Source organism: Clupea harengus, chromosome 3, assembly GCF_900700415.2.
Source record: "Clupea harengus chromosome 3, Ch_v2.0.2, whole genome shotgun sequence".
NCBI lineage: Eukaryota > Metazoa > Chordata > Actinopteri > Clupeiformes > Clupeidae > Clupea > Clupea harengus.
Window position 1 is genome coordinate 1,400,424 of NC_045154.1, and position 22,077 is coordinate 1,422,500.

The 22,077-nt window shown below is 42.5% G+C and overlaps 1 protein-coding gene across 1 annotated transcript in view; it reads left to right on the plus strand.

Annotated features, from left to right (window-relative positions):
• The first annotated feature begins 7,639 nt into the window (after positions 1 to 7,639).
• LOC105896030 (metabotropic glutamate receptor 8-like) overlaps positions 7,640 to 22,077 on the plus strand; it is a 30,729-nt gene continuing 16,291 nt past the window's right edge. Inside the window, exons 1-4 of the mRNA XM_031564131.2 lie at positions 7,640 to 7,955; positions 8,838 to 8,992; positions 9,318 to 9,455; positions 20,530 to 20,730. Coding sequence (XP_031419991.1) covers positions 7,930 to 7,955; positions 8,838 to 8,992; positions 9,318 to 9,455; positions 20,530 to 20,730 — 520 coding nt within the window. The 5' untranslated portion in view covers positions 7,640 to 7,929. The remainder of the gene's footprint in view (positions 7,956 to 8,837; positions 8,993 to 9,317; positions 9,456 to 20,529; positions 20,731 to 22,077) is intronic.

Consider the following 22,077-nt stretch of genomic DNA (forward strand, 5'->3'; position numbering starts at 1 on the left):
ATTTCATCCGTGTGCTGTGTTATTTGATGCCTGTGTACTTCTGTTGTGTTGGTTAGTGTATCTGTCTTGTGTATGAGATCCTCTCTGCGTCTCCTTCACGGCGTGTTCTTAGGCACACCCAGGGTTGTCCTGTATGGGGCAGGGGACTTGCCTCTAAACCTGATATCTCAACGTCCACCTCCATTCTTCTGGACTAACCATTGGCCTGGACCATTTGAATAATTACATGAAAATGGAATTCATTTACATTCTACATAAAAAAATTAAAAAAAGACAGACATTAATTATTAATGAAGTCATGGCTAGGTAATTATCAGATTACAGAAAAAGAAAAAAAAGTGTATACTTAATATCACTGTTCACACCATCAAGGGATGTAGAGCCATAGTTTCCACACCTGGTGATGAGTTTAAGGGTGATGAGTATATTAAACGTCTTTTTCTATTCACAGCCATTTCAGGCAGAATGTATGTGTTTCGGGACCAGGACGTCAGAATTAGAGTAGTGTGTATTATGACGGTGTACAGTGGGCATTGCTCTGTTATATACTATCAGAACATTCACTATTTGGTCTATAAAATGAGTAGCCCAATAGCTGTAAAATAGCATGCCTGATTTAAGCTAGACATACCTTACCAGCGTAGCTACCTTGCCCAGTGTTTGCTGTTTGAAATATTGCGTGTAATGTTACCGTTTGTTCAGCTGGTGATACATGTGTGTTCTCAAAGGTGATTTAGAGGTGAACTTTCCATACACAACTTCTGTCTTTAGGCAAACGTCTATAGCTGTAGAATTGAAATGCATCGCAGCGTCCCTCTTACAGTGTGGCAGACACTAGTGCTAAACTCTTCTCCTAAACCTAAACCATAGCAGTTCACCGTGGATACCCTGGACATTTAACATTCATGACACTTTCATTCACAGCTGCTGGAAAAAGCATCTGAACAAACTCTATAGTTCTATTACAGTTAGTGCTAGTTGGTTGTCCATAGCAGATGTGAGAATGTCTGAATATGTCAGTGTACGTGGCACTGCAAGTGGAACTGCATATCAGCCATGTTCTTTAAACTTTAAATGCTGCTCCCGGCTTATTAGGTCAACCACTAATGATTCTACCGGTAGGTGTTGACTACGACCAGAACTACAGTATACTAAAGCAAACCAAAACTTTGAATCAAAGTGAAATTCATCATTAGATAGATTCTACATTATTCTTGTACAATGGGTCCTATTTTAAAAGCATAAGATGCATGAACATGACTGACGAGGGGGTTAGGACTTTTTGTCACTGAGAATAGACCTAGAATAGGATAGAATAGTTGTTGGATGTGAAGAAACTGTTTTCATGAAAGTAGAAAATGTAGTCTTGCACAGCCTTATTTGCAGGGACCTCACTAATGTGTTTGACTGGGAAATCTGCCAACACTTCTTATTGCCTTGTAAAGGGCACGGGAAATCTGAACTGACTTAGTCCTCCTGTGATAACAATCTCTTTTTCACTTGCAATCAGACATACACGCATGACAATAGGGCCAGATGTGTACCAAATCACCTGAGAAGGAGAAACAATACCCCTATCATTTTAAGGCTAAGAGATAAAGAGTTACCGGCAACTTACTCAATTCAATTCAATTCAATTCAACTTTATTTCGCCATGTATGCAGATACTAGGAATTTGTTTTGGTATTCTCCATGTAGGCTATAGTATACAAACTATCTCCTGCACGAGATCTCCACGGCCGCTACACAAGCGCCATCTTACTGTGTCCTCTACTGTCTAGTCAAATAGGCAAACCAGAGCACGTTTTTCATGAATAATGATAGACCCCTTACCTTCATATGCACAAGCACATGCTTAGTTACAAACCAGTGACTCCACTGATCAGTGACACTGAGTAGCATTACGCTACGTGACGTCCCCAGGTGGAAGCATGGTGTCAGATGAGAATGACTTTCCAAGTGTTTTTTTTCTTTCTAGCAATTTTTGCATGATGCCAATCTAAATAGCATGCAATATTGTCATGTGATTGTGTCTGCACTTTGACTTGACTGGTAAGATAAGCCATGTTTCTTTTCAACATTTTGTTAATATATGTATTTTTTAATCATTTTGCTGCTAAATTGACATCAATTAATCATCGCCAAATTCCCATAGTTATTTTATCAAAGTTGATCAAATTCATTATTACCTAATCACAAATTCATAACTTTTTTGGGTCTTTGAATACTTCAAACAGATGTGCATCATCAGCATCTCCCTGATATGAAAAATCTACAAAATGTGTTGTACCAACAAATTATCTTTGCACAGACTTAGCTGTTAATCAAAAGATTCTTTCCTGCTCCCTTTATATGAGTTTTTTGTATTATTCATGCAGTTATGAGCTGCACAAACATGAGTTCATAAATCACCAGAGGATATACGTATTATGGAGCAGCGGACTGGGTCCCTAGACCAGGAAAAGAACCCACACATATTTGTTCTTAGCATTAACAACCGTAATGTGAGTTTTCTGCATTAGTCACATAAAAAGCATTATCTGACATTCTGATGCAATGCAAATCTTCTTCCCCGTGTGGAGATGGTACACTCACACACATAATTCATCTGGGATGCGGAATAGAGATGGGAAGTACACTCACACACATAATTCATCGGGGATGTGGAATAGAGATGGATTTGTCTAAGGCTTTGCGAAAAGAGCAAAGCAAAAACCGCTCTCACACACTCGCACACACACACACACACACGTGCGAACACACACACACACGTGCAAACACACACACAAGCACACACACACCCGCACACGCGCACGGACACGCACACACACACCCGCACGCACACACACACACACACGTGCAAACACACACACTCAAGCACACACACCCGCACACGCGCACGGACACGCACACACACATACACACACCCGCGCACACACACACACACACACACACACACACACACACACACACAAAGGGGAAGATGTGCAGAGGGGTTCTAGACTCCAGTGCATGGTGAAGTGTAATGCATGTACTACTGAGTCCCCCTGAAGTGACACACTGTCAGTCAGTGAGTGCAAAAGGAGGCGTCTTTGGGAGATGTTTAGACCGTAGGGACGCCTGTCTGATCAGGATGGCTAGGAACCAGTGAACCTCGCCGACATCGGTTGGTTCATATGCAAAATCAGTTAGAAGCAGCTCTCCTTTTGTGTCGTAGCTCCATCCCATTCAAGACTAAACTCTAGCTAATGTGCTACTTGTTAGTACAGGTTTAGGACTTGGTGGAAGAAGATGGTTCTAGATGGTGGTCAGCGCTGCTCAGGTTCACTGGTATGTAACAGTAATCCACCGTATCAGAATGGAGGCAGATCCTGACTCTGGAATGGATGCCCATCAAGTGACTAAATGGTGACTCAGACAGAATTCATTCTGTTCCATTCATCTGTTAGAAGCCAGTTATAATTATACATTTACATTTAGTCCTTTAGTAGAAGCTTTTAGCGACTTCAAACCTCTGCACCATGCAATACAAGCAAATGGAAGATGAAGGAAAACTAAGACTGAAAGCAAACAGTTCAAATCATGCTTCAGTTTATGAGGACCTGATATCCAGGAGGAGGGGGGAAGAGGTTTTGAGGAGGGAGAAGAGTTGGAGAAGAGTTGGAGAAGAGTTGAAGAAGAGTTGGAAAAGAGTTGGAGAAGAGTTGGAGAAGAGTTGAAGAAGAGTTGGAGAAGAGTTGGAGAAGAGTTGGAGAAGAGTTGAAGAAGAGTTGGAGAAGAGTTGGAGAAGAGTTGGAGAAGAGTTGGAGAAGAGTTGGAGAAGAGTTGAAGAAGAGTTGGAGAAGAGTTGGAGAAGAGTTGGAGAAGAGTTGGAGAAGAGTTGGAGAAGAGTTGGAGAAGAGTTGGCTCTTCTTAATATTGGAGGTGATGGAAGGAGAGCAGATATTGGGTTTTGGCTGAACATGATGGACATACCGGTAATGAGTATAATTCTAACAAAACCTTCAACAACAAAGTTAAAGAATACATATTTTAAATAAAGGTCATTAAAAATATCTTGGAGACAGATCTAAATAACTGAGAAATTAAATGAATAAAAATAACAATTGTATGCAACCCCTTTTAGAAGGAGAGATTGGATATTCATGGCCATGCTCGATAAGTACAATACTTGGATTAGAGGGAGTCTTACAACAACACCAGGACAAGGGATGTGCAGAATGACAGAATGAGAATGGCAGGAAGTGGAGAGGGTAATGCACAGTCTCTTCCAGTCAGTATGCGCAGTGACGGAGGTGTTGGAAGTGAAAGAAGACATCTTCTGTGGGAGTTTCATCTTGTGCGTGTATTCTGTGATTTTCAGAGAGCTTCATAAAATCAGCTTTTTTTTTTAATCGCTATTGTGGGTCAATTCTAAAAAGAAACATAAGAGCTATAAATGGGGACAGTCTTTTGAAATGAAAATGAAACAATCCCTTTGTTCCGTTCCTCAAGTTGTCCTCATTGCCTCAACCAGACAGATACAGTATAGTCCTACCATAACAATCTGTCCCTGTTATTTCTGTCACTTGTTCTGGCATTTTTTTTCTGAACACATGTACGCTTTACTTGCAGCGTTGCAGTATACTGCTGGTCAGAATACCTCGTAAGGATATGTTTGATGATATTAAATTTGATCTCTATTCACTGCATTGACATTTCATTATCCATCGCCCGTATAGAATTATGTGTAAAAAAAAAAAGTCTGTATACTTGGACATGAGCGAAAAAGATATTTCTTTTTTGCTAATGGGAAATTGTTATGATTTAAAAAGCCAAAACTTAAGGGTAAAATGCACAAGGTTTGAACATACACTGAATAAGCAGCTTTCATCTCATTGTTCCTCATTCCATATTAAAGGCAGGAGGACATTAGAGTTTAGAGGAACAGAGTGAAGCAAGAGGAAAGCAGGGGATGAACTAAGAGGGAAGGAGAAAGATACAATAAATGAACCAAAAACATACAGCTGATGACACTGAAAAGTCATCAAAAATGATAAAGTGTAGGTTTTGTGAACAGGAAACAAATACCAAGTCAGTCAACCTGAAAAGATGACTAAAACAAACAGTGACACTGTATTCATCTTATCTATCTTGGTCGGCTCAAGATTTCAATCCATGTTCTGTAGTGATGATGATGATGATGATGATGATGCTCTATCTCTACTAGTGTCCATGTGCTGTAGTGATGATGATGATGATGATGATGATGATGATGCTCTATCTCTATCTCTACTAGTGTCCATGTTCTGTAGTGATGATGATGATGATGATGATGCTCTATCTCTACTAGTGTCCATGTTCTGTAGTGATGATGATGATGATGATGATGATGATGATGCTCTATCTCTACTAGTGTCCATGTTCTGTAGTGATGATGATGATGATGATGATGATGATGCTCTACCTCTATCTCTACTAGTGTCCATGTTCTGTAGTGATGATGATGATGATGATGATGCTCTATCTCTATCTCTACTAGTGTCCATGTTCTGTAGTGATGATGATGATGATGATGATGATGATGCTCTATCTCTCACCTACTAGTGTCCATGTTCTGTAGTGATGATGATGATGATGATGATGATGATGATAATGATGATGATGCTCTATCTCTATCTCTACTAGTGTCCATGTTCTGTAGTGAGGCTACCTCTATCTCTCACCTGTCGTCTGTGATGATTGGAAACAACCTGGACCTGAGTCTCACTAGAGCCCAGTCAGACCTTAATGCAGTGTTTGTTGGCACTATGAACATCATCTGAAAATTGATTTTCCTTATTAAATCAGATGATTAAGTGAGAAAACAAGCTATAATCTGTAACCCAGCTATCAAGAGTTCTCTCTTCTAAACAAGGGGCAATCATTTCTCTATTTAATTACTGTGCACTTGGTGCGTGGGCCGTGGCTATTGATGACTCCACGGTTCACATCACTGGGAATGGAACCAGAACGTTGATGGAACACACTCTAGTCATCCGCTCACCCCACAGATGTTCAGGTCTGATGTGAAGTTTGAGAGATTTCTTAATTAAATTTGCACTTTTACAATCTATGCTCGCCTAATTTCTCATGATGCTGATGTGTACTGGCTTCGCCTCTGTTATATGTAACCAACCTTTACTACCAGTTCTCTGGTTTGGGAAAAAAAAAAATCTAAAATTACTTTGAAAGACCTTGAAAGGTTACAACAAAGCACATCTGACAATGTGTCCAAGTTATCCAACATTGAATAATGCAAATTCTGCAGATTTCTAATTTAACTTTTGAAATGCTAAAGTATAATTGATGTTCTCGTAAAGCTATTGAAGAAGACTCAGACTCCAGTGACACATGTGCACATGTGGACATGCTAACCCTTACGTTATCTACCAATCAATGATCAGGTATAAAAAGCAATAAGGGTTTCCTCTATATACATTTAGTACAAGTACAACAGTGCTTTTGGCGGCGTCTTTTGTGTCCCCCTCAGGAATTGCTTGAGAAATGTTTCTGTTTATTGTCCCCCCCCCCCAACAGTGGAATAAAATGTCCGCCAATGGTCCTTAAAAATGGCCCTTATAATCAATATTACTAATAAATCAGGATTTGGGATGAGAGTTTAATCCCTTTCAATGGGTTTAATGCATTTGTCTTTGAGGACATGATGAGTGATAGTTGCCCCATGATGAAATGCAGGTACACCCATATTGATTACAAAGCCAGAGCAGCCTGAATTAGCCACAACAACAAGACATTGGAGTCAGTGGGTAGATAGATAGCTGAACTACTCAATACTAAGTATTTCTTCATAGTTCTACTCAATACTTAGTATTTCTTCAGAGTTCTACTCAATACTTAGTATTTCTTCATAGTTCTACTCAATACTTAGTATTTCTTCATAGTTCTACTCAATACTAAGTATTTCTTCATAGTTCTATTCAATACTAAGTATTTCTTCATAGTTCTACTCAATACTAAGTAGTTCTTCATAGTTCTACTACACATGAAGTAGATATAGTTTCCTGACCGTATTACACCTGCATATCAATGGGCCAAGCTCTGGGTCATAGGGTTTGTTAAGGATGAGAAAGTAGGGCCTGTTTCTCTCGTCTTTACATCATTCGGTTAAATGTGTTTCAGTACCCAGCCCATATCATATGTACATCACAGGCTTCCGGTGGGAATTCCTCGAGGCAAAGACAATAGATGAATCGCTGATTTATCTTAATGGTTCTAAAACTGTCAGAAAAAGATGCGGTCTTTGAACGTCAACATTTACATTTTAATTGCGTCCTCATCCCTGGTTGTTTATACTCCATACACTGACAGGCAGTTTGACTTTTGCACACCTTTTTGTCTCCTTGCACACCTTAATCTGTTTGTTGTGATTTATTCACTATTCGGAGATGTGACTTTGCCTTGACTTTTTGACTTGTTTCCTTTGAATGGATTGGTTCATTAGCTCAGCAGCAATCTGTATATCAGCGGCTCCCTCCCGCCGAGAATGGGAATGTCTGAAGGCAGAAAAAGTGATCACAAATCAATCACACAATCAAAAGAAATGGTCCATTTAGCCCTTCTCTCCTGAATAATCACAATGTATGCTCTGTCTCCCTGCCCCCGTGGCTTCTCTCCCTATCTCCCCTGTCCGTCCACCGTTCACTCCTGATTTCCACACACTTATCCATCCCTATTTGCCCATTTCGAAATCTCTCTCATTTTCTCTCTTCTCCCCTACACCCTGATGTATTACCTCTTCACCCCCCTCATTTCTCTTCATCTTCTCCCTCCCTCACAGGTGCGGTGTGCATCGCCCAGTCCCAGAGGATCCCCAGGGAGCCAACGCCTGGCCAGTTTGACAGAGCCATCCTCCGCCTGCTGGAGACCCCTAGCGCACGTGCAGTCATTATGTTTGCTAATGAGGATGACATCAGGTACGCTACACAAATACTCTATATATGTTTGAACTTCAAACCAATTTGTTTGTGAACTGACTTCAAGGACAATCTCAATGCAAGAGTATTCTCCCTACCTGTTTTGATGAAACTGTAAATAGTATTACTGTAGTCCATAACTTCACATCAACATGAACTGATTTGATGGAGTTCTTACCTACTTCACCAAAAGTCTAGCATCATTTCTGTCTTGTAGTGTAGTGTAGTGTAGTTAGATATATTTGTGTCTTAGTGTAGTTAGATATATTTCTGTCTTGTAGTGTAGTGTATTGTGGTAGAGAAGTCGTTTAGTAATCAGAAGGTTGTTAGTTCGATTCCCTGTCGAAGCGTCCTTGAGCAAGACACTGAACCCCTAATTGCTCCTGATGTGCAGTGTGCCATCAGTGTAAATGTAAAATGTGTATACATCCTTGTAAGTCGCTTTGGATAAAAGCGTCTGCTAAATGTAAATGTAGTGTAGTTAGATATATTTCTGTCTTGTAGTGTAGTGTAGTGTAGCTAGATATATTTCTCTCTTAGTGTAGTGTAGTGTATTGTGGTAGAGAAGTCGTTTAGTAATCAGAAGGTTGCTAGTTCGATTCCCTGTCGAAGCGTCCTTGAGCAAGACACTGAACCCCTAATTGCTCCTGATGTGCAGTGTGCCATCAGTGTAAATGTAAAATGTGTATACATCCTTGTAAGTCACTTTGGATAAAAGCGTCTGCTAAATGACTAAATGTAAATGTAGTGTAGTTAGATATATTTCTGTCTTGTAGTGTATTGTAGTGTAGCTAGATATATTTCTCTCTTAGTGTAGTGTAGTTAGATATATTTCCCAGGGCTAGGAAATGAGAACATTTTTGCTCCTTCTGCCCTCTGTAGACGGATCCTAGAAGCTGCCAAACGCAACAATCTCACAGGTCACTTCCTGTGGGTGGGTTCAGACAGCTGGGGCTCCAAGGTTTCGCCCGTGGTGCATCAGGAGGACATAGCAGAGGGGGCCATCACCATCCTGCCACAGAGAGCATCAGTGTCTGGTAGGAGGAGATGCCAAGGAACTGCTCTACTGCATCTGCTTGACGATAACAAGGCAATATACAGTATCAACACCCCAAAGAAGCCCCATTAATGCCCTCCGGGCCTCATTCACTAACATTGCAACCGCAGCGCAATCAGCGCCTTGGCCAAACTGCATAGAGCGCACAGTGATTTTTAAGGTGGTAACATGGAGAGTTGAGGACACGAAGGAAACCAAGTGGTATTTAGCAGTTTGGCAATGATAAAGTAATGATGAAATAAAGTACATAAAGTCAGTTTCCAATCAATGTCACTTCAAATCCATCGGTGTGTTGTACCTCTTAGCTTTTGACAGGTACTTCAAGAGCCGTTCTTTGTCCAACAATCGGCGCAACGTTTGGTTTGCTGAATTCTGGGAAGAAAACTTTGAGTGCAAGTTAGGCATGCATGCCAAACGGCCAGGTAGTCTGAAGAAATGCACAGGTAAGATAATAGTTTTCTTGTTATATTGCATTATTACACGGCTCTTCTTAATGCTGTAGAATGCTCCATTCACTTGTATGGGGCTTCCCAACGTTCTGTGGTCAACTATTTTTTCATATTTGACCGTTGCTATGCATAATTGATCGCTGTCAAGGGAAGTGGCCTTTTTGCCTCGGATTCACGTCTTTCGTAGCACTCCGCAAGTAGTCCGGTAATTTATCAACCTCAGTGTATTCCGTTGCTTAGCGACGTCAGCTGATCTGATCTTGAGTTTCAGCTGACAGTTGAGCAGCTGTGTTCTGAAGAATGTTCAACGTCTTTGAAGTTCAACGTCTTTGGCGAACTATTTCTCTGCTTTTTAACACCACGAATGGTAACAAATAAAATGTAATTAAAATAATATTATAAAAAGACACACTGTGTTAAGTTCGCGTCGGGGTGCTGTTCGCCCTGTCGGGGCTTATTTTCCCGATAATGACCGGCGTTCTATACATTATCCCTTACTTAACTAAATGTGAAATACATAAGCTGTTGTATTATCATTGGTGGCTCATAATCAATCATTTGATTGCTGTTCTTTGACTGGGAATATCTGCATTATTACAAAAGGGATTTACACAGACTGATTTAGTTCACTGAAAATCTTCCATCGACCTGCAGATTAAAATCGCAAGCAGTCCAAACTAAAGGTGAAGGAGTATGGATTTGGGTTGTAGTTTTCAGTGTGTGTGTGTGTGTGCGTTTGTGTGAGTCAGTGAGTGAGTGTGTGTGTGTGTGTGCGTTTGTGTGAGTCAGTGAGTGAGTGGGTGTGTGTGTGTGTGTGTGCATTGTTAAAATCCCCCAAGTGATGCGGCATCAGTATTTCATTATCCTTGGTCTAAAGATGTTACCATATTTATCATCATAAGGACTCACCATAAGGCCATCGTTTGAGGCAGGTATATAAGGTTTAGAGTATATATGAAACATACTGCTTTGTAGTCTCAGGACACTTGACTTGATATTCCTTTCCCAATGAACCAACACATGCAGAAACACACACGAGTGCTTCACTTCGGCATGAGTCATCTGAATGAAGCGTATGCAGCAAACCAGGGTTTATTTCATATGAGCTGAACCGTCCCTTTTTGTATCAAGGAAGATGAATTTGCTTCGGACAAAAGCATCTTTTAAATACCAAAACTATAACTATGGAGGCAGATTGTAATGATTAAACATATTGTGAACAGCTACATATGATCTTAAAGAAGGTTTTACAAAGTGTCTTTATTTACAAACAATCACAACAACAGTCAGCTCTTATATGGAATAGAGTGAAACAGAAAAATAGCAGATTCTCTTCAATTGTTCATCATTGTTTGCCAGAAGTAGAAAAATAGTCGACTGACTCTTTCTCCCTCTTTCTCTGTGTGTGTGTGTGTGTGTGTGTGTCTGCGTGTGTGTGTGTGCGTGTATGAGTGGTCTGCGTGTGTATCGTTCTCTTCCTCTCTGCTTCTCCATCTCTGCTCTTCTGTGTTGTCTGATGTTCCTGTGCTCAGAAAGCAGTTGTACTCTCTTGTGGCGGTTGCCATTGTTCTGGCAGTATGGCTTGATAAAAATGGAGATAATTACATTCTTGTCATTATGGCTCTCTCTCAAATGGTCTCTCCTCTGAAATGCCTGCATTCTGCCAAAAGCAAGCTGCCGGGCAGGCTGACACCTCTGATTTTTCTCTCAAAAAGGGGATAGCTTTGTTTGGATGTGAAAGCATCTATGATAATAATAACTACTCTTCCTGTAATACGTCTCACAGTGGGTAAAGGGAGGCTTCCTCTGTGAGTTTGACTGTCTGTTATTGGCCCTGCATACTGCTCCGGTGATTTGATCTGACAATGAAAAGTTGAGAAAAAAACACAGACATTATCCTAGCAAAACAATCAAATATAGTCCTAGCTTGATGCTGAAAAAAAATATAAATATATATATATATTTGGTCATCAACAGTGAACCTCTCTGGAACATAAAGTGGCAGGAACAGATCTTGGTAAAATTGTATAGAATTTGTTGCTGCCTTTGTAAGGGATGTGTATCCAGAAGGTGTTGGAGTGCTATTTGAACATTTCTTCAGCATTCTAACCCCACGGAGGGAGACTTTGAATCGATACGGATATGCAGGCTAGCCTACGATGCATTCTGAACTATCAAATGGTGGGATGGAATGAGCTATGAGTTGTATAGCCTCCCTTGCTAGGTCAAAGAGACTATGAAACTTTAAACTGCATGTCTGTTACCTTGAGATACATATGGACTCCTGCCTGTATCATAGCATCAGAGTTTTGAGATTTAGCCATAAATATGTTTCCATCCTCCATGATTTACATGTGTTTTGAGGCTAGATAGCCAGTGTAGATTGTGTGTTAGATAATTTGTGTAGATTGTGTGTGAGATCATTTGTGTAGATTGTGTGTGAGATAATTTGTGTACATTGTGTGTGAGATAATTTGTGTAGATTGTGTGTGAGATCATTTGTGTAGATTGTGTGTGAGATAATTTGTGTACATTGTGTGTGAGATAATTTGTGTAGATTGTGTGTGAGATTTAAACCAGATGTTTATGTTTGATTGTGTGTGAGATTTAAACCAGATGTTTATGTTTGATTGTGTGTTCTTTGTCTTCGTATCTGGAAATAAATTGTAATCATGAATGACGTTACCACGACATAGCCACTTTCAACTAAATCCCAAGAAACATGATTTAGATATGCCCCCTGCTGAGTCCCGCCCTGTGAACTCACTGTAGGAGAGGCCTTTATTGGTCTTTCAGAAAGACTTCCAATTTGACTACAGTTTGCTTTTGACAGTGGTTCTGAAGGGTGCACAGAAAAGTTATTTTCTATTTTTCAGACATGATTATATACCCATATAACAGCTTAAGTGAGACAATTCTTTGTGTCCCATCCTTACAATGTTTAGGTGCATGAACATGCTTGTCTGTGTGGGTGGATGGTGTGTGCGAGCTGTGTGAATAACTGTTGTTGACATTCACCATGTGTACACATACCTGAAATATCTAAGTGTATATTTCCTTCAACTTGAGATAGTGGGTATGTTTGAGAGATGAGTAACACTTCAGAAAAAGATTATATTTGTGTTAGTGTCTGAATCTTATTGAGATCATGAGATGATTTGTATGATAGAGCGTTTCCATACTACAATCATTCACATTTGTATTTGTTCCATGTACATCTATCCCATATGCCCTCTCTCCTTAATACAAACAAAATGCTTCAAATTCCTAACATTTAGGCTACGTGCACATCACCTGATCTCTCATCACCAACAAGGATTTTTTTAAATTAGGCCAGTGTACTTTTGCCTTAAATGTATTTAGGTAGTTGTCTGACAAGCAATGCACAACCTCAGCTATACCGCCGTTGTTCAGACTGAGCTAGAGTGTCAAATGCAAGCAGCCACGGTTAGAAGATCATCTGTTTTCAGCTCCAATGAGAACCACTGACTAAGTGGGTTTACATGTGACATGACATTTCAAACATAATAACAACAACAACAAAAAAACAACACACAACTGACTAACTTATGTTCCATTCACTTTCTGTCTCCAACCAACGTATACAGTATGTTGTTATTTTACATTTGACATTGGCTCTAGTGGACCCACCGACTGTCTTGACATTTTTAGCCTCCTGCTGTTTTTTGTTAAGCTCAAACTGATGCCGGTGAATGTGGACTGTGCCGGTGCTAATGAGCGCTAATAAACAATAACATTTTTGTTCCACTCTGGAATGACTAACGGTCCACATTAAGACAAATGAAGCATGTCCCTCGGAGGGGCTCAGAGGTGATAGCCAGAAGTAGCAATTACTAATGACAATTAATTATTACTAATGACAATTAATTAGACATGCCACTCGGGACTGAAAGGTTCCATGTTGGCTCTTCATCATGTTTGACTGAGCTTGGACAGTGGGGGGGGGGGGGGGCAGTGGCTCTTTATCAGCTCTGTCCCATTCCACCTAGGATGCCTTGATTACATCTGCCTCTCACTGCAGCAAGCTCAGTAAACTAATCCGTGTAGACAAAGGTGACATGTTTACATGGCCAGCCTGTAAAACAGTGCCCTTGGCAAATGATATTACATTGCAATGGTAAATGGGAATGGCAGCAATGGCCAATTCACCAGGAAGCAAGATCTGGAGCTTTACTGCTTTACCTTTTTAATTTGTTTAAAGATTTAAGCTTTACTGCTAAGAGAGACCTTTTTAATTAGTTTAAAGATTTTTGTAAACATCTGATTTGACACTAAAGGTCTGACACAGAGGTTTTCAGCCAGAATATTACAACTGATTTAGTAATAAAGTAATATACTCTATGAACACAAATAAATGCAGTTTATCAGTGCACTTTTCACTCAAACTACCGGCCAAGTTGCGAGCTGTGCTGCATGTCATGGTCACTGATGGCTGATGGCTAGTGTTCAAGATGGCTGATGGCTAGTGTTCAAGATGGCTGATGGCTGATGGCTAGTGTTCAAGATGGCTGATGGCTAGTGTTCAAGATGGCTGATGGCTGATGGCTAGTGTTCAAGATGGCTGATGGCTAGTGTTCAAGATGGCTGATGGCTAGTGTTCAAGATGGCTGATGGCTGATGGCTAGTGTTCAAGATGGCTGATGGCTAGTGTTCAAGATGGCTGATGGCTAGTGTTCAAGATGGCTGGTGGCTAGTGTTCAAGATGGCTGATGGCTAGTGTTCAAGATGGCTGATGGCTAGTGTTCAAGATGGCTGATGGCTAGTGTTCAAGATGGCTGATGGCTGGTGGCTAGTGTTCAGGATGGCTGATGGCTAGTGTTCAAGATGGCTGATGGCTAGTGTTCAAGATGGCTGATGGCTAGTGTTCAAGATGGCTGATGGCTAGTGTTCAAGATGGCTGATGGCTAGTGTTCAAGATGGCCGGTGGCTAGTGTTCAAGATGGCTGGTGGCTAGTGTTCAAGATGGCTAGTGTTCAAGATGGCTGATGGCTAGTGTTCAAGATGGCTGATGGCTGATGGCTAGTGTTCAAGATGGCTGGTGGCTAGTGTTCAAGATGGCTGATGGCTGGTGGCTAGTGTTCAAGATGGCTGATGGCTGGTGTTCAGGATGGCTGATGGCTAGTGTTCAAGATGGCTGATGGCTGGTGGCTAGTGTTCAGGATGGCTGATGGCTGGTGGCTAGTGTTCAGGATGCTGATGGCTGATGGCTGGTGGCTAGTGTTCAGGATGGCTGATGGCTAGTGTTCAAGATGGCTGATGGCTGGTGGCTAGTGTTCAGGATGGCTGATGGCCAGTGTTCAAGATGGCTGATGGCTGATGGCTAGTGTTCAGGATGGCTAGTGTTCAGGATGCTGATGGCTAGTGTTCAAGATGCTGATGGCTAGTGTTCAGGATGGCTGATGGCTGGTGTTCAGGATGGCTGATGGCTAGTGGCTAGTGTTCAAGATGGCTGATGGCTGATGGCTAGTGTTCAGGATGGCTGATGGCTGATGGCTAGTGTTCAGGATGGCTGATGGCTAGTGTTCAAGATGCTGGTGGCTAGTGTTCAAGATGGCTGATGGCTGGTGGCTAGTGTTCAGGATGGCTGATGGCTAGTGTTCAAGATGGCTGATGGCTGGTGGCTAGTGTTCAAGATGGCTGATGGCTAGTGTTCAAGATGGCTGATGGCTGGTGGCTAGTGTTCAGGATGGCTGATGGCTAGTGTTCAAGATGGCTGATGGCTGGTGGCTAGTGTTCAGGATGGCTGATGGCTAGTGTTCAAGATGGCTGATGGCTGGTGGCTAGTGTTCAGGATGGCTGATGGCTGGTGGCTAGTGTTCAAGATGGCTGATGGCTAGTGTTCAAGATGGCTGGTGGCTAGTGTTCAAGATGGCTGATGGCTAGTGTTCAAGATGGCTGATGGCTAGTGTTCAGGATGGCTGATGGCTAGTGTTCAAGATGCTGATGGCTAGTGTTCAAGATGGCTGATGGCTAGTGTTCAAGATGCTGATGGCTGGTGGCTAGTGTTCAGGATGCTGATGGCTAGTGTTCAAGATGCTGATGGCTAGTGTTCAAGATGCTGATGGCTAGTGTTCAAGATGCTGATGGCTGGTGGCTAGTGTTCAGGATGCTGATGGCTAGTGTTCAAGATGCTGATGGCTAGTGTTCAAGATGGCTGATGGCTGGTGTTCAGGATGGCTGATGGCTAGTGTTCAAGATGGCTGATGGCTGGTGGCTAGTGTTCAGGATGGCTGATGGCTGGTGGCTAGTGTTCAGGATGGCTGGTGGCTAGTGTTCAGGATGCTGATGGCTGATGGCTGGTGGCTAGTGTTCAGGATGGCTGATGGCTAGTGTTCAAGATGGCTGATGGCTGGTGGCTAGTGTTCAGGATGGCTGATGGCCAGTGTTCAAGATGGCTGATGGCTAGTGTTCAGGATGGCTAGTGTTCAGGATGCTGATGGCTAGTGTTCAAGATGCTGATGGCTAGTGTTCAGGATGGCTGATGGCTGGTGTTCAGGATGGCTGATGGCTAGTGTTCAGGATGGCTGATGGCTGGTGGCTAGTGTTCAAGATGGCTGATGGCTAGTGTTCAGGATGGTTGATGGCTGATGGCTAGTGTTCAGGATGGCTGATGGCTAGTGTTCAAGATGCTGGTGGCTAGTGTTCAAGATGGCTGATGGCTGGTGGCTAGTGTTCAGGATGGCTGATGGCTAGTGTTCAAGATGGCTGGTGGCTAGTGTTCAAGATGGCTGATGGCTAGTGTTCAAGATGGCTGATGGCTGGTGGCTAGTGTTCAGGATGGCTGATGGCTAGAGTTCAAGATGGCTGATGGCTGGTGGCTAGTGTTCAGGATGGCTGATGGCTAGTGTTCAAGATGGCTGATGGCTAGTGTTCAGGATGGCTGATGGCTGGTGGCTAGTGTTCAAGATGGCTGATGGCTAGTGTTCAAGATGGCTGGTGGCTAGTGTTCAAGATGGCTGATGGCTAGTGTTCAAGATGGCTGATGGCTAGTGTCCAGGATGGCTGGTGGCTAGTGTTCAAGATGGCTGATGGCTAGTGTTCAGGATGGCTGATGGCTAGTGTTCAAGATGCTGATGGCTAGTGTTCAAGATGGCTGATGGCTAGTGTTCAAGATGCTGATGGCTGGTGGCTAGTGTTCAGGATGCTGATGGCTAGTGTTCAAGATGCTGATGGCTAGTGTTCAAGATGCTGATGGCTGGTGGCTAGTGTTCAGGATGCTGATGGCTAGTGTTCAAGATGCTGATGGCTAGTGTTCAAGATGCTGATGGCTAGTGTTCAAGATGCTGATGGCTGGTGGCTAGTGTTCAAGATGCTGATGGCTAGTGTTCAAGATGCTGATGGCTAGTGTTCAAGATGCTGATGGCTAGTGTTCAAGATGCTGATGGCTAGTGTTCAAGATGGCTGATGGCTAGTGTTCAAGATGGCTGGTGGCTAGTGTTCAAGATGGCTGATGGCTAGTGTTCAAGATGGCTGATGGCTAGTGTTCAGGATGGCTGGTGGCTAGTGTTCAAGATGGCTGATGGCTAGTGTTCAGGATGGCTGATGGCTAGTGTTCAAGATACTGATGGCTAGTGTTCAAGATGGCTGATGGCTAGTGTTCAAGATGCTGATGGCTGGTGGCTAGTGTTCAGGATGCTGATGGCTAGTGTTCAAGATGCTGATGGCTAGTGTTCAAGATGCTGATGGCTAGTGTTCAAGATGCTGATGGCTGGTGGCTAGTGTTCAGGATGCTGATATTTAGTGTTCAAGATGCTGATGGCTAGTGTTCAAGATGCTGATGGCTAGTGTTCAAGATGCTGATGGCTGGTGGCTAGTGTTCAAGATGCTGATGGCTAGTGTTCAAGATGCTGATGGCTAGTGTTCAAGATGCTGATGGCTGGTGGCTAGTGTTCAGGATGGCTGATGGGGAGTGTTCAAGATGGCTGATGGCTAGTGTTCAGGATGGCTGATGGCTGGTGGCTAGTGTTCAGGATGGCTGATGGCTAGTGTTTAGGATGCTGATGGCTAGTGTTCAAGATGCTGATGGCTAGTGTTCAAGATGCTGATGGCTAGTGTTCAAGATGCTGATGGCTGGTGGCTAGTGTTCAGGATGCTGATGGCTAGTGTTCAAGATGCTGATGGCTAGTGTTCAAGATGCTGATGGCTGGTGGCTAGTGTTCAAGATGCTGATGGTTAGTGTTCAAGATGCTGATGGCTAGTGTTCAAGATGCTGATGGCTGGTGGCTAGTGTTCAGGATGGCTGATGGCTAGTGTTCAAGATGGCTGATGGCTGGTGGCTAGTGTTCAGGATGGCTGATGGCTGGTGGCTAGTGTTCAGGATGGCTGATGGCTAGTGTTCAGGATGCTGATGGCTAGTGTTCAGGATGCTGATGGCTAGTGTTCAAGATGGCTGATGGCTAGTGTTCAGGATGCTGATGGCTAGTGTTCAAGATGGCTGATCGCTAGTGATCAGGATGCTGATGGCTAGTGTTCAGGATGCTGATGGCTGATGGCTAGTGTTCAGGATGCTGATGGCTAGTGTTCAGGATGCTGATGGCTAGTGTTCAGGATGCTGATGGCTGATGGCTGATGGCTAGTGTTCAAGATGGCTGATGGCTAGTGTTCCAGATGGCTAGTGTTCAGGATGCTGATGGCTGATGGCTAGTGTTCAGGATGCTGATGGCTAGTGTTCAAGATGGCTAGTGTTCAGGATGGCTGATGGCTAGTGTTCAGGATGCTGATGGCTGATGGCTAGTGTTCAGGATGCTGATGGCTAGTGTTCAAGATGGCTGATGGCTAGTGTTCAGGATGCTGATGGCTAGTGTTCAAGATGGCTGGTGGCTAGTGTTCAAGATGGCTGATGGCTGATGGCATGTCATGTTCACAAGGTGACACAATTCTAATTTGGCTGCTCGATGCAGGATGCTGATGGCTAGTGTTCAGGATGCTGATGGCTAGTGTTCAGGATGCTGATGGCTAGTGTTCAGGATGCTGATGGCTGATGGCTGATGGCTAGTGTTCAGGATGGCTGGTGGCTAGTGTTCAGGATGGCTGACGGCTAGTGTTCAGGATGGCTGATGGCTAGTGTTCAGGATGGCTAGTGTTCAGGATGCTGATGGCTAGTGTTCAGGATGGCTAGTGTTCAGGATGGCTAGTGTTCAGGATGCTGATGGCTAGTGTTCAAGATGCTGATGGCTAGTGTTCAAGATGGCTAAATCCTAATTTGGCTGATGGCTGGTGGCTAGTGTTCAAGATGACAAATGCCACTATTGCATCGGCTGCATGCACACAGATAGATAGATAGATACTGTAGATAGGTGGATACTTTATTAATCCCGAGGGAAATTTAGGTCATCGGGTATCAAGATGCTGCAAAGCATTTCTACCCCTATTCATCTATTCATGTCAAACAGTGCGCTGATAACTAGGTTTCAAATTCTTCTTTGAAAAATCCTCTATCAACTTGACATGCATGTGACTCCAGAAACAATTATCACCTGACTCAACTCATGGCTAGTGTTCAGGATGCTGATGGCTGATGGCTAGTGTGACTCCAGATCACCCATCACCTGACTCAACTCATGGCTAGTGTTCAGGATGCTGATGGCTGATGGCTAGTATTCAGGATGCTGATGGCTGATGGCTAGTGTTCAGGATGCTGATGGCTGATGGCTAGTGTTCAGGATGCTGATGGCTAGTGTTCAGGATGCTGATGGCTGGTGTTCAAGATGGCTGATGGCTGATGGCTAGTGTGACTCCAGATCACCCATCACCTGACTCAACTCAGCCACTACAGTTTATTTAGTCCAGAGTTCTGGAGACTTACCAAGTGCTGGAAACCCATCAGAAGTATCTTTCAATTCAATTCAATTCAATTCAATTTTATTTATATAGCGCCATAACAATACAATTGTCTCTAGGCGCTTTACAGAGCCCAGAGCCTGAAACCCCCTTAGTGCAAGCACATTGGCAACACGGGCAAGAAAAAAACTCCCTGTTAGTCAGGAAGGAACCTTAAGCAGAACCACGGCACATTTCATTCATTCATTCATTCATTTCACCAGCTCATCTGTTGCAGTTGGACACAAACTGCAGTTGGGGTCAGATTCTAGTCCAAATGTGAAGATGGTTAAGCACATTGGTTTACGAATGACTGAGTTCCTGTTTGAATCCTCATCTCCTGGGATGCTTATTCTGGCCATTGAGATTCATGTTGCACTTTAGCCAGGAGCGTTGAATTTCAGGAAGCAGGGGGTTGAGATGGAGAACTATTCTAACCTCACTATTTGAACCAGCATCTGGTGCACCACTGCCAAACACAAACCAGTTTTGGGGTCCATTGGGACATACTGTAGGTTTGACATTGTTTTGTACTGTTTCGAGATATGTGTGTGTGTGTGTGTGTGTGTGTGTGTGTGTGTGTGTGTGTGTATGTGTATGCTCTAGTTTGCATGATTAAAATTGAGTCAGAAGCTGTATCTTTGATCCTGACTGGCAACTGAAGATATTATAACATGTCATAGAAATCATTATTTCATTTTTTTTTCTTCTGGATGCTGTTTGTCTTGATAGATTTTTTCTATTACAATTATTTCATTTCATCATTAAAACAATTATAGCAGCAGCAGCAGTCATTTGCCATTTATCTCATTTTTCTAATTTGAGCAGCGACATCACATCTGCTCACTGATGATCGGAAAAAACATCTTGAGTTACAGCAGTTCCCAGAGCAAATTAAATTTGCTCATAAATTACATCTAATTAAGATGTTACACCAAGTGATTTAACTGTCTCTCAACTCTACTGCTTCTGGGAAACACAGAACCAGCGGCAGCGTCTTGTCTTGGAACCTGGGTGGACTGAAGAGTCTGCTAGCTTTAGTTGTGCATTGTTATAGAACTGCTTCACGTTCAGGGTTGGGGATTCATCTATGTGTTATATGAATCACGCAAAAATTATTTGATATAATTAACAGTCGGCTAAGTTTCATTCAAAGGGGAAATGGTAATATGAATGCCATCTGAATGTGGTATACACACGCTCTTACCATCTATCACCTTTTCGACAGGACTGGAGAAAATTGGCAGAGATTCTACCTTTGAGCAAGAAGGGAAGGTCCAGTTTGTGATGGACGCTGTTTATGCCATGTCCCATGCTCTGCATAAGATGCACCTGGACCTCTGCGCAGGATACCCGGGCCTCTGCCCGCGGATGAGTAACGTGGACGGCAAAAAACTGCTCAACTACATCCGGGCGGTCAACTTCAGCGGTGAGTGTAAAAATGTCATGTTGTTCACCAATTTAAAAAGTCACTTTGAAAACCTCATGCTGGATAATGATTCATGCTGTGATTAGGCAGCCATTAATCTTCATCGCTGTAAAGTTAAAAATGAATACCATGAAAAAAATATGATGAAATATGCCAGCGTGACTATCAAAGCAGTAAGATCCAAATGCCACAGAGAACTATTTGATGTTTTATGTGATTGGAATAAAAATTGGATTATGACCATTTTTTTTCCACCACGATTTTCCAGTTTAAAGTAGTGGGGTAAATGATGTTATAGGATCATTTGTAATATTCCAGCTCGAATGAAAAGAGTAAAAATATTCTCATATCCTTCTCATGCCCTTCCACTGCCAGCTGTCAGATAACTCAGTTGACATGTGGAACTTGTGAGACATGGCTGACAAGTACCACGCTAGTGAATTTATATACATGGTCCAGAGTACAGTCCACATATTTGCACGTATTTGCTGGCAACTTAAACATAATTTATAGTATGCCCCGTGTTTGTGTGTGTAGTTAGCAGGTCTGTAATTTCTTGATATTCACCACCTCGAAAAGTTAATGACCGCTGTCATTGGCAACGGGTTTTGTGCTTCTAATTCACATCTTTCATATCATTCCCCAAGAAGTCCGTCATTTAACGTAGCGGAAAGTCATTGTAACTTGAAGTCAGCTAGTAATGGGTTGCTACGCAACACCTGGGACGTTAAAGTGCTATTAGCCTGAAGAACATTTTTTTCTTAGCGGAAATCACGAAACGGCAACAAAATCATTAAAAAGAGGTATTTTGGAGGAATGTCTTCTATCGTTTAGGCAAGTAACTGTATAATAACAAATTCGCCTTGTAGGCTGAAACATTTCTTTTTTTATTGCAAACAGCCATGAAATTAGCCAACAACATTAAACATGAGGAAAACATGTATCTATGAAATGCATTCAATTAAATTGTAATGTCTGCTTTGTGCTGATGGACTGATGCTGGTAGGCTACAGTAAAATAGGCTACCGGTACCTTTTTTTACCCCCAGCTTGTATACGAGGCCCGGCCTTTATTTGTCCGTATCGACCACGCCCCCGGCTACTATCTGAAGCCCGGCCTCTAATTGAATCCCGGTCTTTATTATGAGAATTTACGGTATATATACCATTCCATAGCCATTTCACTCCAACATTTCAGTCTTTACATTTTGCAATTGATCTCCAATTGCAAAATGTAAAGACTGAAATGTTGGAGTGAAATGGCTCACAGATGAGTACATAGACCACATCTTAATCTAAATGCGTAAAGGAGACAGCATGATATGCACCTTCTAAACAAAAGAAACTA